Genomic DNA, 16412 nt, shown 5'->3' with positions numbered 1-16412 from the left:
GGAATTTGATTTATTGTTATTATATTTCCACTATAATTAAAGTAATTTTCAACTTTATGCATTGAGATAGATCTTTCTATAGAAATGCTTAAAAGATCCATGCTTGAAGTCCTTATGGTGTCTATATTCTTAATTTTTCCTAGCATTAGTGTAGGGAAAAATTGAATTTTCTTTTAGGAATATTGAAGAAATTGTGTTTTGTACTAAGGACGAAAAATCTATGAATTCAAATTTTGAAAAAAATAAAAACATTAAAGTGAAAATGAAAATCATTCTAGGTATAGTTGCGATTTTTGGCAGAGGAACATGTGTTGTGAGGAGCGAAACATGAACGAGGATCGAAGTTGAAGCTAGGGTTTTGCATTAGGGTTCCATGGCGGGACGCACAGGGGGGAGCATTGCTCCCTCCTACAGGCAGGTAGTAACAGAAGGAGGCAAGGAAGCAGGAGGGAAGCATTTCAAAAAACTATTGGAAAATATTTCAGAAGCAAAAGGCAAGGAGACAGTTGGAAGAAACAAAACCTAGGGTCAGGAAGGGAATCAATAGGAAACAAGTAAAGAAACGGAGAAGGGAGGCGATAGCGGAAAAACAACTTCCACAAGAACCAAGGGAGTCTGCAAACCTAAATCGAGCATCATACCCCAGGTCATATTGAGTGATCCAGCAATCAAGTGCACAGGGACCATATGAAAGAACATGTGATTATCTGCAAGTTCATGGGGTTATGGCCAACGGAAAGGGCATTACACATCTAGATTAGAAGCCATTGGAAGCCAAGGGGAGAAATACATTTACATTTGGGTTCTAAGGGCTTCTTCATTGTGGTGTTCGTGAACCTAGGGGACAAAGACAAAGTGTTTGAAGGGGGGCCATATTTCTATGCTGCGACAGGACTTTACATGCGACCATGGATGATTAACTATGTCCCAGAATGCGAAACATTTACATCTATACCAGTTTGGATCAGACTAATCTCACTACCTCTAGATTACTGGCTACCAGAATCTTTGAAAACCATAGGCAACAACCTAGGGAATTTTCTGAAGATATCAAAGGCAACTCTCAAAGGTAAATATACCTCCTTTTCTCAAATATGTGTAGAAATGGATCTATCTGGAGCCCTTCTGGAAGCAATAATTTTAGAAGTATACGATGAAGATTGGGTACAAACGGTGAACTATGAGCACATACCTTTTAGGTGCCGCAAATGTCATGAACATGGCCATCTATTTAGAGACTGCCCAACAAACAGTATGGAAGGCAATGGGAAAACCTCTTTTGATAGAGATCATGAGGGTTTTACCAAGGTTGGGGCCAAAGGGAAAGGGGGTAAACGACCACACAAGAAAAGTAGTGAAGACAAAAATACAAGACACAATAGTTTCAAAATCCTAGAGGAAGTAGAGGAGAATGTGGAGATAGTCTAGGACAGGGAAAATGCATCTAAGGAGCAAGAAATGAAAGCTAAAATGGAGGATATCGCAGTAAACAACCAGCAGAAGGAGGATCTACCAAGTGGCTTGGAGATCAGTAAAGACTATGAGATGACTCCAAGTGAGGCAGGAACAAAGGACCATGAACTACAGTAGATTCTAGACAGGGAACATCTGGATCTAGAACTATTTCTGGAACAGGACAGGAACAAAGGAGTGGACTCCTTGCCAAAAGAAGACTATGGTCAAGTTCAACAGCTCTTTCTATGGAGGGCGCAATCGAATGGAACTGGTGTCAAGAGAAACCACGAAATCCAAGAGCATAGTAGGGTCAAAATGATGGAGAACTTACAGGCACAATATCCAAACAACTCAAGAAGGAAAAGAGGAACGAAAGACAGAATGAACTGCTAAACGAATGTGGAAAACTACTAATTAACTTAGGTAAGATGAAAGATCTTACCAACTACTCCTTTACCAACCTTTCTTAATGAAGCTCACAACTTGGAACATTAGAGGTTTAGGTAGTAGAAGGAAACAAAGGAATCTGAGTAACAGAATAAAAGAAGAAAAACCAGATATGATCTTCATTCAGGAGACCAAATGTTCAATGGAGAAAATAAGAGAAATTCGTAGTAAATGGTTAATCAAGTATCGGTATCTAGAGGTTAAGGCAAATAACTCAACAGGTGGGATTCTTATGTTGTGGGATCCACAGAAATTTGGCGTGCAGTCCTGTAGTGATAAAGAGATATACATGATAACAAATGTTTATGGACCTCATAAGCAAGCATATAAACTCAAGCTTCTTACCTCCCTGGAAGATCTAAGAGCAAGATATCCCAATATGCCTTGGATAGTTGTAGGTGATTTCAATATGATAAGATCTCTTTTGGAAAAAAAAGGAGGCACAAGATAGCTAGGCAGAGACTTTGAAGCCTTCCAATATTTCATCATGAACATGGGACTAGTGGACACCGAGACAATAAATGGAACCTTCACGTGGAATAATAAAAGGGGAGGGGCTTCTCAAGTGGCTTCAAATCTTGATAGATTTATCGTTTCTGAGGATCTCCTCATCACAGGACCAACCATCACAGCGGCCATTTTGCCCTTTGGGGGTTCGGATCATTGGCTAGTTTAACTAGAAGCTACATTTATGGGCACTTCGAGGAACAGGCCCTTTAGATTCGAGAATGCCTGGCTCTCACACCCCAAATTCACCAGTAACATTTATAAATGGTGGAAAGAGGATCTGAATATTCAGGGTACTAAGATGTACATGCTCCAGCAGAGGATGAAATGTATTAAATCCAAACTTAAAGCTTGGAACAAAAAGGAATTTGGCGATATTGTCAAGGGTAGAATTGAGACTAAACAGAAACTCCAGAATATCAATCAGATCAATATCACAGAGGGCTTCAATGAACAGAGGCAAAAGCTAACCAACTCTTTGTAGGAAGAATGGGAGGAGCGATGCCTACAAGAGGAAACTTTCTGGAGGCAGAAATCCAGGATTCAATGGATCAAAGAGGGAGAAAGAAACACTAAGTTCTTCCACAATTCCACTATGGCCCACAGGGCACATAACATAATCACAAAGATTGAGGATTCTCAGGGTGTTGAGCTTGTCTCCCACAAGGACATGGAATCAAATCTAGTACAACACTTAATATTGCAAAGGAGCCAATGGAGGATAGATCTAGGTTCATTAATCAGTTCACCCAGTATATCCCCAGGTTGGTCACTAAAGAGGAAAACCATAATCTCAATAGGCCAGTCTCGGAAGAGGAGGTCAGTGAAGTGATCAAGGAAATGAAAAGTGGAAAAGAACCAGGCCCAGATGGATTCAATGTTGATTTCTTCAAATCTTACTGGGATACAATCAAACAGGACATCCTCGAGGTTGTGGAGGACTCAAGAAAATACAAAAAGGTTCTAAAAGCACTGAATGCATCCCTCATAGCTTTAATCCCCAAAAAGGAAAATTCTATGACTCCGGATGGATTTAGACCCATAGCCTTATGTAATGTGGTCTATAAAATCATCTCCAAAGTGATAGCCAATAGACTCAAGCCCCTACTACCTTCCCTCATCTCGGAAGAGCAAACAGGCTATGTGGAGGGACGACAAATTCTCAACAACATCATCCAAGCACATGAGGTGGTACACTCTCTCAAAAGAAACGAGCAATCATGCATGATTATTCAGTTGGACATTGAAAAAGCCTACGACAAACTTAGCTGGTCTTATATCAGAGCTACTCTGAAATCATATGGCTTTGACTAGAATTGGATAAGATGGGTTATGGCACTAATCACCACAACTAGTTTTTCCATTTTGATTAATGGAGCTCCTTCAAATACCTTCACACCTTCCAGAGGGCTCAGACAAGGCAATCCGCTCTCCCCTTTCCTCTTTGTCCTCATGATGGAAGGGCTAGGCAGGGAAATCAAAATGGCAAATGTTGAAGGTCGAATTCAGGGGATCAAGCTCACCACTGATGGAGAGGCTAATACTCATCAACAATTTGTGGACGATACTATGCTGCAAGGCATACCCAAAGTCAAGGAAGCAAGGGCAATCAAAGATATCTTAAACGACTTTGCTATGGCAATAGGTACAGAGGTAAGCCTAAACAACTCCAATTTTTTTTTCTTTAACACTAATATTGCTATACAAAGAAACATTACCAAGATTCTTGGTTATCAAAGGGAACAGTTGCCTTCCAAATATCCTGGAATTCCTCTTACTGATAAACCTCTCAGCAAGAAAATATGGGAACCAGTTTTAAATAAACGTTAGGACAAAATCAGAAAATGGACATGCAGATCCTTAAACTTAGCAGGGCGACTTGTGCTCACACAGGCAGTCTTGCAAGCCATTCCCATTTTCATGTTTGCAGCTATCCCTGCTCCTCAAGGTATTAAGCAACAGATAAGGAACATTCAAAGGGACATTCTGTGGGGTAGAGGGGAAGAGAAAAAAAAGTGGGCTTTAGTTGCCCAGGACAAGCTCTGTAAGCCCAAAAGCCATGGTGGCTTGGGACTACATGATCCGGAAACTCTTAGTAAAGTTTCGGGAGCTAAGCTTTGGTCACGATGGATCAAGGAGCCGAATGCCCCCTGGGCCAAGCTTTGGAAACAGAAGTACGCCAAGCACTGGCAAGAAAAGGATATTATTAGCATGATAGGACAAATTAGAGGCTCACACATATGAAACCTTGCTTGGGAGAACAAAAGCATTGTTCAGCAGCATTGTTTTTGGGAAATCCGAGCAAGGGATCGAGCTTGATTCTGGGAGGACATCTGTCAACAGGAACCCATCCTTAATAGGATTGACCTGGTAGCCCTCAAAAGATACACATATAACAAAGGCCTATTATTGGTAAAAGATTTCCAGGATCAGGGAAGGAACAATGAAACATGGAGGAATTGGAAGGAACTAAGTTACAGTGAGGAGAGTCCTTTGAAGGCCATGGCAAAGGCTCTCACCATGGACTTAAAGCACAGACGGATTCTAGATTCCTCCTCACACGACCAATTAAGATGGGGGAAGAATAACGAAGGTAAATTTAACCTCAAAGAGGCAAAACAAGCAATCATAGGATTCAACTTTTTAAATGTTGATAAAGTCTGTAAGGAGATTTGGAAAACTCCTCACTGGATGAAAATAAAGTTATTTATCTGGCTTGTGCACCAAATAAAGATCATAACTTGGGAAAACCTCTTCAAGAAAGGCTTCAGTGGCCCTTCCAAATGTTGCCTATATGACTCACATGAGGAAACGATTGAACACTTGCTCAACCTCTATTCCTTTTCTGCTAAGGTGAGGGACTGGGTGGCCTCAAGCTTGAGACAAACTGATAGGGATAGTCTCAGCATATCCAACACTCTAAAAAACTGGAGGAAGCACTTCTCAGAGAATGAGATCATCAACAAAGCCTGGATGCTAGTACCAGGCTTTGTCATTTGGAATGTTTGGAAAGGTGGATCTTCATAAATAAATCTAGCGAGCCACGTCACATAATCAATCAAATTCTAAAACAACTTAAAGAAACAGTTAAAATCCTTTTGAGGTTAATTCCCACGAATCCTCCTCTGCCTCACGAGGAGATTATTATTCTTAATTTGGATCTTCAATCCATTAATCCTCAAGGAATAAGGAAAGAAGTGAGAACAATTAACATAGGGGCCAGTAGATGGCAGCCCCCTCCTCAGGGCTTCTTCAAAGTAAACATTGATGGAGTTTCTAAGAGCAATCCCGGGGAAGCTGGCTTTGGGGCTGCTATAAGAGATCCTCAGGGGCACACAAAATATATCTTCCATGGCCACTTGGAAAAGGGTACCAATAACATGGCTGAACTTCTGGCATTAGATCAATGCTTGGAGATCCTAGTGGAGGAAAATTTACATAATGTTATCATTGAAGTAGATTCAGATTTGATCATCAAAGTAGCCAAGAAGATTCACAATGGAACTCTGCTAGATAAAGTGTCGAAGCACTGGAAGCTGTTGCAGGTTTTTCACCATATCCACTCTCACTTGCAGACCCTTAAAACGATTACATTTGTTCATGTTAGAAGGAAGGCAAATATGCTTGCAGATTGATTGTCCAACGAAGGTGTGGCCAATAAGGACAGGGATTCTTGGCATGCATGGGAGTTGTTACCTAAAGGGAAACTGCGAGAGGACTGTTTCATCCTAGCAGCCAAAGATTGGGATTTGTGGATGAACAACGTTGATCGAAGGGATTTTGGAGATAGGAGTGAGGTTGATATCACTTAATTCGTCCACGATTTTGGGATATGGTTTCTCTCCACAACTTTGTTCACTTTCAAATGAATGAGGAAGGTTTCAAGTCGGGCAGTGACATAGAATGGACTGCCTGGGTGTATTTGGCTCAGCATGTCTCTGTTGGCGACTCCAGGCGGAAGGCTCAGCAAGGTCTGCTGGAATGTTCTAGCTTTTCCACGAAACCTCGAACGTAATACCATAAGTGGTATTTCGCACGGGACTTAGATGGTAGCTGGTATTTTGGTAGGCGAATGCGATTCCACTCAGTGGGTAACACGTGGCATCAAGAGGTGAGAGAAAATCACTCTCATCGTGCGGTTAACCTCTGAGCTTTTCGTCCATGCGATATCCCCGATGACCGTTGGATTGGGATTATGTATTCTACAACTGAGATGGAGTGGGCTTGTTGCCTTAGGGCTCCGGACCTGTTTCTGTTTTTTGGACCCAGTTTAGAGTTGAGGTCGGGTCTGTTTTGCAAGGGGCAGTGGGGTCCATGGTGGGTCCCTGTATGGACCCCAGGCTTTCCGCGAAACCATGGACACAAAACCCCAAAACCTTATTTGGTATATCGCACGAGACATGGCTGGTATCTAGTTTTGTGGCAGATGCATGCAATTCCACTCAGGGGGTAACACGTGGCAATGAGAGGTGAGAGAAAACCGCTCTCATCGCGTGGTTAACCTCCGTGCTTCTCATTCGCGCGATATCCCCACTGGCCGTTTGATCGGGACTTTGCTTTCAATAGCTGGGATTGGTTGTGCTGGTTGCTCGATTGTGGGTCCCTTTGTGGATTCCTTTTGCTTGTTCACTGTTGGATTGGGGGCAGGTTTTCAATGGCGAGGATTGGTTCCTGCCTGTTGCCTAAGGATTTCGAACCCATTCTATTTAGTGGACTTTTCTTTGTTGCCAACGGGTCCGTCTGGTGGATGTAGTAGGCACCACTTTGTGCTAGTTGTAAGAATATTGTAAGCTTCAGTCACTGGTTTTTGCCACCCTTGTTGTCTGGAGCACTCTGTATATTATGTAATTTGATCAGATTAATAGAAGGTTCATCTCTTACTTATCAAAAAAAAAAATCTATCAATTCATAATCTACAACCTCTTACAACTCCGGTGGAAATTTAAAAATTGGTAGATTTTGAAATTTCTAAGTGTTGGAATCCACTAGAAACTTTTACATGTATCATACATATTTCAAAAAAATTATCAAACCCTAAAAATATATAAATATAAATGTGAATTTTGATTAAAAAATATTAACAAACAAACACATACTACCATCTTGATAATGTCATGGTGAGCTCCATCTGTATTTTTATAAATATAAATGTGAATTTTGATTAAGAAATATTAAAAACACATACTACCATTTTGATAGTGTCATGGTGAGCTCGATCTGTAGCTGCCAACGTTCTTAAGTATATTTTACTTTAGATGAAGAGAATGAAGAGAATTTTGAAAGAAGAGGAATTTTTAGAAAAAGAAAAGGAAAAAAATTATAATGGTTTTGAAATAGAATAAAAAGATTTTTATAAAATTAGATATTTTAGGAAATTATTTTTAAAGGAAAAATATTATTTTGATTTTTCATAATAAGAAGAAAAAACCAAAAAGATTAGGAAAAAAAATCTTTAGTTTTTTTTTTTAATAAAAATTTAAATTTATAAATTTTTTTTATTAAATTATTTACAAAGGAAAAAATACAATTTAGATAATGTTGTTGGTGTCATGGTTATCAAGGAACGTGTGTAGGTATTTCTATCTTAGTTAAAAATAATATTAAGAGTAGTTATTTAGATTGTTTATAATTATATGAAAATCGAAATAAAGGAAAATATATGAGAAATTATTTATAAGGAAATAAGTTATAATTTATATTTGAAAAGAAAATTTACCAGAAATTATTTATAAGGAAATAAGTTATAATTTATATTTGAATTTTTTTTTGTAATGAGAGCAAAATAAAATTAAAGAAGAGATAAAAAATATTGGGATAATTTAGTAGGAGGTCTTTTTTTTGCTTTTAACTAGATTGAGGAGAGTTTGGAGCTAATCCCAATATTGGATGAAAGTGTTGGGCTCCATGAACCTTGGATATTTTGTAGATAATTTTAAGCTCACACATGGCTTTCACTTTTAACCTCTTTCATAATATTCAAATCAATAATGTGATGAAAATTAAACCCCACATAAATCAACTAACCTATATCTTATAGATAATTTCACAAAAAATTATTTATCGGAAAAAAAAACCACAATTATCTCTCGGAAAAAAAACCACAATTATCTCTCGGAAAAAAACCACAATTTAGATTAACAAGAAAATTTCAAAAAGAAATATTTAAAAAAAGAAAAAACCTAAAAACAATAAGCGTAACTTGGAACTAAAGTTAAAAAAAAAATCGAAAGAAAAAAATAAGGATAACTTGAAAAGAATGATTACTTAGCAAAAAACACCTTTAATTGTGATGGTTTAAAATAAGGGGAATAATTAAAAAGAAAATCAAAAAGTTAAATGATTAAATAACTTAAAAAATTATTTTTAAATAAAAAGCTGGGTTTTAAGTAAAGATAAATTATTTTGAGTCGAAAAAAAACTTCGATATCTGGGAAGGAGAAAATGAACCCAAATTATGAGGAAACTGTTTAAAAAAAAATAAAAAATAAAAGTCCAATTTTCAATTATGTTGAACACAATTTTAAATTAGCACACATTCCATCTTACATCATAGTATTCCAAACTCTCCTTGTTTAACACTGATCTCAAAGGTGGCGTCTCTTTCTATCAAACTGGAGAAACCAGCGCATTCATATTACTATAAATCAATCCATTACCGCAAAATTTTACTCACAGCGCTTTTCTTTTTCAACAGATCAAACATGGGCGATAACCATACGAGCAATCTGCACCAACCCCTCAGTGTTTACTCTCTGAAAAACGAACCATATGAGAACGCAAAGAGATTTTGGGACGCAATTACCTCTGTGCCCCACAAAACTTCCTGCTTCCCGGCCCTCCGCGGCCGAGCACACAGGAAAATGCGAAAGCGTGGATGGATAAACATCGCCGACCTTGACGACGCCGTCCAGAACTTCCCGACTGAGACGCGCCAAATCCTTCGCAGACTGCGTGCTCATGCAGCCGTCACTTTCAATGGTCGCCCGCCGTCTCTCCAGATGGTGTTGAAACCGGAGGGCACCATCACTCCTTTCTCGCCCGTTCCCGCCTGCGTCCCCTACGTGGTGTTGAAGAACAATACCAATCCCGTGGCTTCGGACCTGAACGAATACTCGTCCAGGGATATCGACATACTCACTGATCGCAGCCGGGCGTTGATGCAAAACTGGATTTATCCTCCAAAGCAGTCTAGATATGGCCAAGAAAATCTGCGCAGATGAAGTGACGCTGACTTTGTGTTTACTAACGAGGGAAAGAGCAGGTTAACATCATCAGATGTAACAGGGGTTGATAAAAATGAAAAGAAACAAAGAAGCTATTCTTTTCATTTCTGAATAAACGACGTCCAGAGGTCAGTTTTCTCGTGGAATCTAGTTAAAAAAATTCAAAAATGCTGAGTATTTAATAGGTTTTTCTATAGTGGAAATAAATTCAGTATTTTCTAGAATTTTTTGGGCACTTAAAATTTTAAATTTTGATAGCTGCAATTCTAATTTTCAAAAAAATTATGTTAGATTTGGTTATAATCTTTGCCAGAATTGACATTATTTTCAAAGCTAATTTATAGACTTTTTAAAATAACCTTAGATTTATTGCTATCATTTTATACAATTTTAATGTTTTTATTTTGATGTTCTTCACTTGTAATTGTTCTTTGTTTCTTAATTTTGTTTTCATGACTCAGGGTATTGCTAAATAGATATACATTTTTGTTGAATTTGTGTTGATTGTAGATTTAATGAATATCTTGGATTTTGACAATGAAGAATCAAAGAATTAACTTCTTTTATAAATTTTGAGATAATTTCGAACTCTGCAATTTCCATAAGGATGCTACTCTATTTATCCTCATTACTCAGGCTTTAGCAATACCACTATTAATTTTGGTCGAGATATTACATTTTTATGGTATATTTTGTTATTTAGTTTCTTATATCTATAGGTGTACTTATTTTGGAATATAGTTTTTAGAATTTTTATACTGATAGGCATATTTATTTTGGAATAGGGGTTATACAATTTTAATTTAATCATCAATAATTATTAGGTGGATTGTAGGGATTTAATTTCCATAAAATATTCTAAAATATTCTTAATAGTATATATAAATAGAGGTTGAATATATTAGAGCATGCTTGGCATGGAGAATAGAAAGGGTTGCATGGTCACGTAATGGTAATTCCCATGTTCTACCTTTGGAACTTATTCAATTCTTGGAGATGGTTGGTATTTAGATACTAAATCACATTGCAAACTCTGAAAATTCAACCATCTTCGGTAAAAAATGGAAATCACATTGCATACTCTGAAAATTCAACCATCTTTGGTAAAAAATGGAAATTAGTTGGAAATGGTTGGTATTTAGATACTAAATCACATTGCAGACTCTGGAAATTCAACCATTTTTCACGAAAATTCAACCATCTTTGGTAAAAAATGGAAATCAGCTCAGGACTTGCAGATTCCTAATCATTGGCACTAGGGCTGGGTCAATTACATTAATTCTCTCTTAGAGGATCATGTAAGAATACAAGATCGAGAGGATGTTTTAGTCTGGTTGATCTCCCCACATGGAAGATATACACCAAAGGAAGATATCCCTTCATCTTTGCTAAACAAGAACCTGAAAATTTTGTGATATACACCAAAGGAAGGATATCCCTTCATCTTTGCTGAACAAGATGGTTATGGTGGTGCGCGCTTTGGAAATTAAAGGGTTCGGCAAAGTCAAAGTTATACATATGGTGTCTATTGTGTAACAAAGTTCCTAGGGGGACAATTTATAGTGAAGATCCTTTCAAGGACCATCCTGGTGTATTCTATGCAAGAATAACATAGAATCAATTGATCATCTATTCTTACATTGTCCTTTGACAAATCACATATGGAATTAGATATATCAATCTTTAACAATTAATATCACGTGGTAGGGTGACTCTTTACAAGGAGCTTGGGAATCATGGCGGAACAAAGCTCATCCTTCAAAGCTTCGTAACCTTCCCCTATTGGTTTGTTGGTGTATCTGGTTAGGTTGAAATCAATAAAATTTTCAAGATAAGGCCCCTAACTGGACTTTTACTCGCTCCCATATAGAATCCTTATACAATTTAATCCCGAAGGATGAACAAAAAAAACAAAATAGGAACATAATTACATAAACCATTGACAAGCCATTTCCTTGGGCATACTTTGATGGATCGACACAACATGATGGATGTGGTAGTGGAGCACTTCTGTACTTAATGAAGAATATTATTTCAAGATGTAGATGGGTTTAGGAAGAGGCACAAATAACTACTTAGAACTCAATAGCCTCAAACTTCTCCTTATATTTTCCCTCGAGAAAGGATGCCGACAATTACAGATCCTTGGAAATTCGAAATTTTTCATTAATTGGTTCAACCTTAAGTTACAATGTCACATGCACACACTCATAAATTTGCTAGATGAAATTATTGCTTTAAAATTGCAGTTTGACTATATATCTTGTCATCATATATACCTGGAGAGGAACAAGATTTTCGAGAGTCTTTCCAAGGAAGCAGCGCAGCGACCTTGTGGTTCTTGGCTAATACACGAATAGGATGGACATGAGTTCTATTAATATTTTCACAAACCTTTCATTGACCATCATCTTCTGGCGGCAACAACTACATGATTCTTCACAAATTATAGATGGACCTCCTTTTTTGTATGTTTGAATCGATTATCAGAACTATGCCAATGTATATATCATTTTGTTTCTCACTTTATCAGTTATGTAACAACTATTCTTTAGACTTCATACATTAAGTGGCTTTCATGGTCACAATTTTGGCATATGTTCATTATGCCACATATACAACATGTAATTTTCAATATTTTATATAATGAAAGTTATGATTTTTCGTGATGGAAAATTTGGGGATAAATCTTCTTGGTTAAAAATCTATATTATGAAGTAAGTGTTTTGATGTTTATATTAAATTGATACCTATTACATTTTTCAGTCACTTAATCTATATAGTTGTGCTACTAATTTAATTATTAATAATTGTTAGTTCGATGGTAGCGATTTAACCTCTATTGAATACTTTAGAATATTTTAGAATAAGTCAAGTCATGAAGAATTTTAATTCAACATGCTTAGGATATTCATTTAAAAAAACAACTTGATCTTTGTTTCTACAAATTATTTTTTCAATTGATTTATTTCTTCTTCAAGAAATGAGATGTGGGCTTCAAACATTGTGCAAACTATATTAGTATTTATCTCAAAATATTCTTTCAAAATCTCAATTTCTCATGCTTGTGTTTGTCTTAGGCCTTCTATCTAATGGGTATGTTTATTTTCTAATTCAAAAACTCCTTTCCTTTGTTGCTCTTCTACCTCATATTTCTCTTTTTGATTTGTTTTGAATTTGTTCCATGGTTAGAGAAAAACACTCTCTCAATACAATGGAATGGGATTGCCACTCTCTCTCATGGATAATCCTACTATTTTCTAGTTTGGTTTGCAGTTCCATGATATTGCTTTGGATTTTATTTATTTTTTCAAATAAATCTTGTACTAAACCCTAATAGGATGAAACGAAATCCCCAAGGGATAATGTTGTCTCAATTACTCTTTCTTTTGCATCACCTGTGGCTTGCTAGATCATCATTGATGGGGTTTCAATCATAGATGAGTTTGGCTTTCTTTTTCTTGACTCTTTGACAATAGATCTAGATTGAGCATTATAAAAATAGTACCCTAGAGACACTATTGTCTCTTGAAATGGTCCTACTTCATCCACATTTTTGAATAAATATGAGAAATTTGGAATGTTTGGATGCCAAGGGAGTCATGACTAATCCCTAGGAAATTACCTCAATAATTTGGACAAAGGAATCTGTTCTTTATACAATTTCTTTGATTGGATCCCCTTGATCAATTTATGATTGATCTTATTTTTCTTAGTCATTTTGAGTTTCAGCAATAGCCTTTTGATCAACAAGATTTTGCATTTGATCAAATGATTCTTCAACATCTACTATTAATTTTTGTTGTAGAGTGATGCTTGGTACCTATAATTCTTCATTTTGAGAGGAAGATTCAACTTGTTTCTTTTCTTTCTCTATAAGCTTTAGTTGTTTTAGTTCCCTATTGTTCCTTTTCTTAATGTTTTTTCTCTCCATGAGGTTTCGATTGAATAAAATCTAAGTAATATGTTTCATGTATATCTTGTTCTTGAATAAATTTCTAAGTTTGAAAACCTGTGGTCTAGATTCATTTACATTGTCTGTGAAAGAAATATTTATACCCTTTGTCATCTGTAACTTTTTGAAAGAAACACCATTGATCTTACTCCACTGTTGGAGATAATGGATATAGGTATTTGTCTAAACTCTTGTAATTTCTTCTTTCTTCAAAGTTCATCTTACATACTATGCGAGTAACTTGATAAAAAGAGTCAACATTTTTAAAAACAAAGTCAAATAATGGGTCTTCATGGACATTATTCTTTGAATACATTATGGATTTCAGTTGCTGATTAATAATTTTATGAGGATTGTATTTATATAACAGGATGGAATGCAAACAAACTTCCTATAAACCATTTGTTTCTACCACTCCATGTACTTTTCCTTTAATGGTTAATTAGTCAATTTTAATAGGAAAAATAGGCCATAACTTCTTTGAATTCTTGTGTAGAAATTTAGTGATTCTATATATAGTTTTTTGGTTAGATATTTCTCTGAGTGCAATCCTTTCACACCCATAAATCCCAAAATAAGAAAATTGTTCCTCTACAAACTAGTCTCTAGCATATTGTAATCATGGTTGAATCTCTTTGCTAACTTTAGGTGAGGATTTACCAAAAAGAAATTGGTAAAAATAGAGCATAACATGGTTACAAATGTCATAGAAATGGCTTATGTATCAACTTTTCCAATGTATAGAACAATATTGTTGAATGAGATGTTCATTAAAAGAGTAATTGCACTCCATTAGTGGAAAATGAATTGGAGATATTACTATGTCCAATAAAAAATATGACATGAAGAAACATGGGCCAACCCCTAGTGGAGATTAATATGATAATTTAATGGCATTCGATAAGTTTTGTTACAAAATATCTTCCCAGTTGAAGTTCTTAGAATTAGTCATTGTGCCATGGACTAGGGGAACCCATTCAATTTTAAAATTTGTTGCATTATATTCTCCATAAATCCTAGAAATAATTTTACCACAAATGTATAAGGGTTCTTGAAATGTGCAATTGAGTAGAGTTAGGTTGACTTAGCCTTAAAATATTTGAATCTTCTACCCATTCCTTAATACATCCAACCAAATCAGTTTTCTCCTTTACCACATTAATCTCAAAGTTAATCAAATAATCCTTATTGAGATAGACTTCAAGAGGACTGAGCTTATATATTGATTGTAACACTTTTCATTTCCAAGAAGCTATGGTATTATTAGAATCGTTTACAAATGAACAAGTTTCAATGTGAGCGTGGGAAATTATCCAACTCATCATATCATAGTAAGGAAATATTGTTGTCATGTTAATGATTTTATGTAGCTCAATTTTCTGAATGGCTTCAAAACTTTTAGAATTTGAAGACGAATCCTCTTCTAGGCTATTTCCTTCCAATCTTCTCCATTCATTATTCTAAAAAAAGGCATACATTTCCTCCCAAGATATAATTCCTGCACCTTGAGTTCTAAACATCATATTTTAGTAGAATGCTAAATTAAAGTTCTTCTCATCAAACAATTCTGGATTTTCCCCTTCACTCCATTGTTTGTTCCTCTATTAAAAAACAACACAAATTATAAAGTAAGCATGTATACTAATTATAGAGTAGGAGAAAGTATGTAAGTAAGACTAGACAAGATACTAACCAACCATGATGATATCTTTCAGTTAATAATAATTCTACAAGAAAATCGACTATTGCAATAGAGAAAACATAACAAGCTTCTTAAATGCCAATTTTTCTTAATGTATGAAGATTTGAATAAGTTCCTTGAATGATATACATAAAATTCCCAAAAAAATCCTATTATAAAGAATTTTGGCACCTAATGAAAATCGTTAATGTCGATCACATTTGAATTGAATGTCTAACTGCCATTTCAGGAAAGATGTCTAGATAATCCAAGTATTCGGGAGTTCAAGGTGTTTTGCAAATGTGATCTTTCACCGAGAGCCAAATATTAGATTTGTTAAATTATTTTTTCTCTTAGATTTTTATTGTGAAAAATCCAAAAATCCATAAGGGTATCCAAGTGTAAAACAATTTTGGCAAATTATTTTGAGTCCAATGCTAGATAGGATATCTTAAAGAAAATATAAAAGGCTTAAAAATGGAAAATAAAATTAGAAAACAATTTTTGACAAAGAAATAAAATTAAAACTAATAAATCTAGGGATGCAAATGCATATACGGATCTCGGTATTCAAATAATCTGGATATTAGGGAAATATGGGTTTATGACACAATTCGTTTAAAACCATATATCAAATATATAAATATATAAAAATTAAGAAAAACTAATAAATAAGAAAATGTTTTGAAAATTAATTTTAATTTTATTGAATATGGGTAATTACGTCGTAAGGCATTTCCTTTTGAAATCAACTCCCCTTGTTACCCACCTGTCATCTTCGTGTACCATAAGATTATATGTTAGACGATTGCAAAAGTTTCAACTATTTAATCAAAATGGTTACAAATTCGTTGCAGAGTGGTATACACTGATTGCGTATTCGATTCCAAAGCATAGGTAATGGTTCGTAGACTTCTTTTTGAAACTCGATACTTTGTGACTACGATTCTTGTTGGCCTGAAGAATATGTGTAGGAGTGTTGTTGAAAATTGTAATGTGTAGGGTCATGGTTGGTTGAGTTTGTCCGCCTAGGAATATTTGCAGGGTCGTTGAGTCTGTTTTTAATTTTTTCTTCTTAGAATAAATATTTGCAAGGTCGTTGAGTTTGTTTTTAATTTTTTCTTCTCAGAATAATTGTTTGAGG

General features: G+C 35.7%; 1 protein-coding gene across 1 annotated transcript in view; it reads left to right on the top strand.

Moving 5' to 3' along the window:
* LOC149161026 (uncharacterized) overlaps window positions 1–9816 on the top strand; it is a 76356-nt gene extending 66540 nt beyond the window's left edge. Inside the window, exon 2 of the mRNA XM_089435470.1 lies at window positions 9104–9816. Within this exon, the coding sequence (XP_089291596.1) occupies window positions 9104–9629 (526 nt within the window). The 3' untranslated portion in view covers window positions 9630–9816. The remainder of the gene's footprint in view (window positions 1–9103) is intronic.
* The last annotated feature ends 6596 nt before the right edge of the window (window positions 9817–16412 follow it).

This window comes from Pinus tabuliformis, chromosome 5_2, assembly GCF_031772625.1.
Source record: "Pinus tabuliformis cultivar Carrire ecotype Pingquan chromosome 5_2, CPIR1, whole genome shotgun sequence".
Classification (NCBI taxonomy): Eukaryota; Viridiplantae; Streptophyta; class Pinopsida; order Pinales; family Pinaceae; genus Pinus; species Pinus tabuliformis.
The sequence above is the reverse complement of the archived record's forward strand: the minus strand, read 5'-3'. Positions and strand labels throughout refer to the sequence as shown.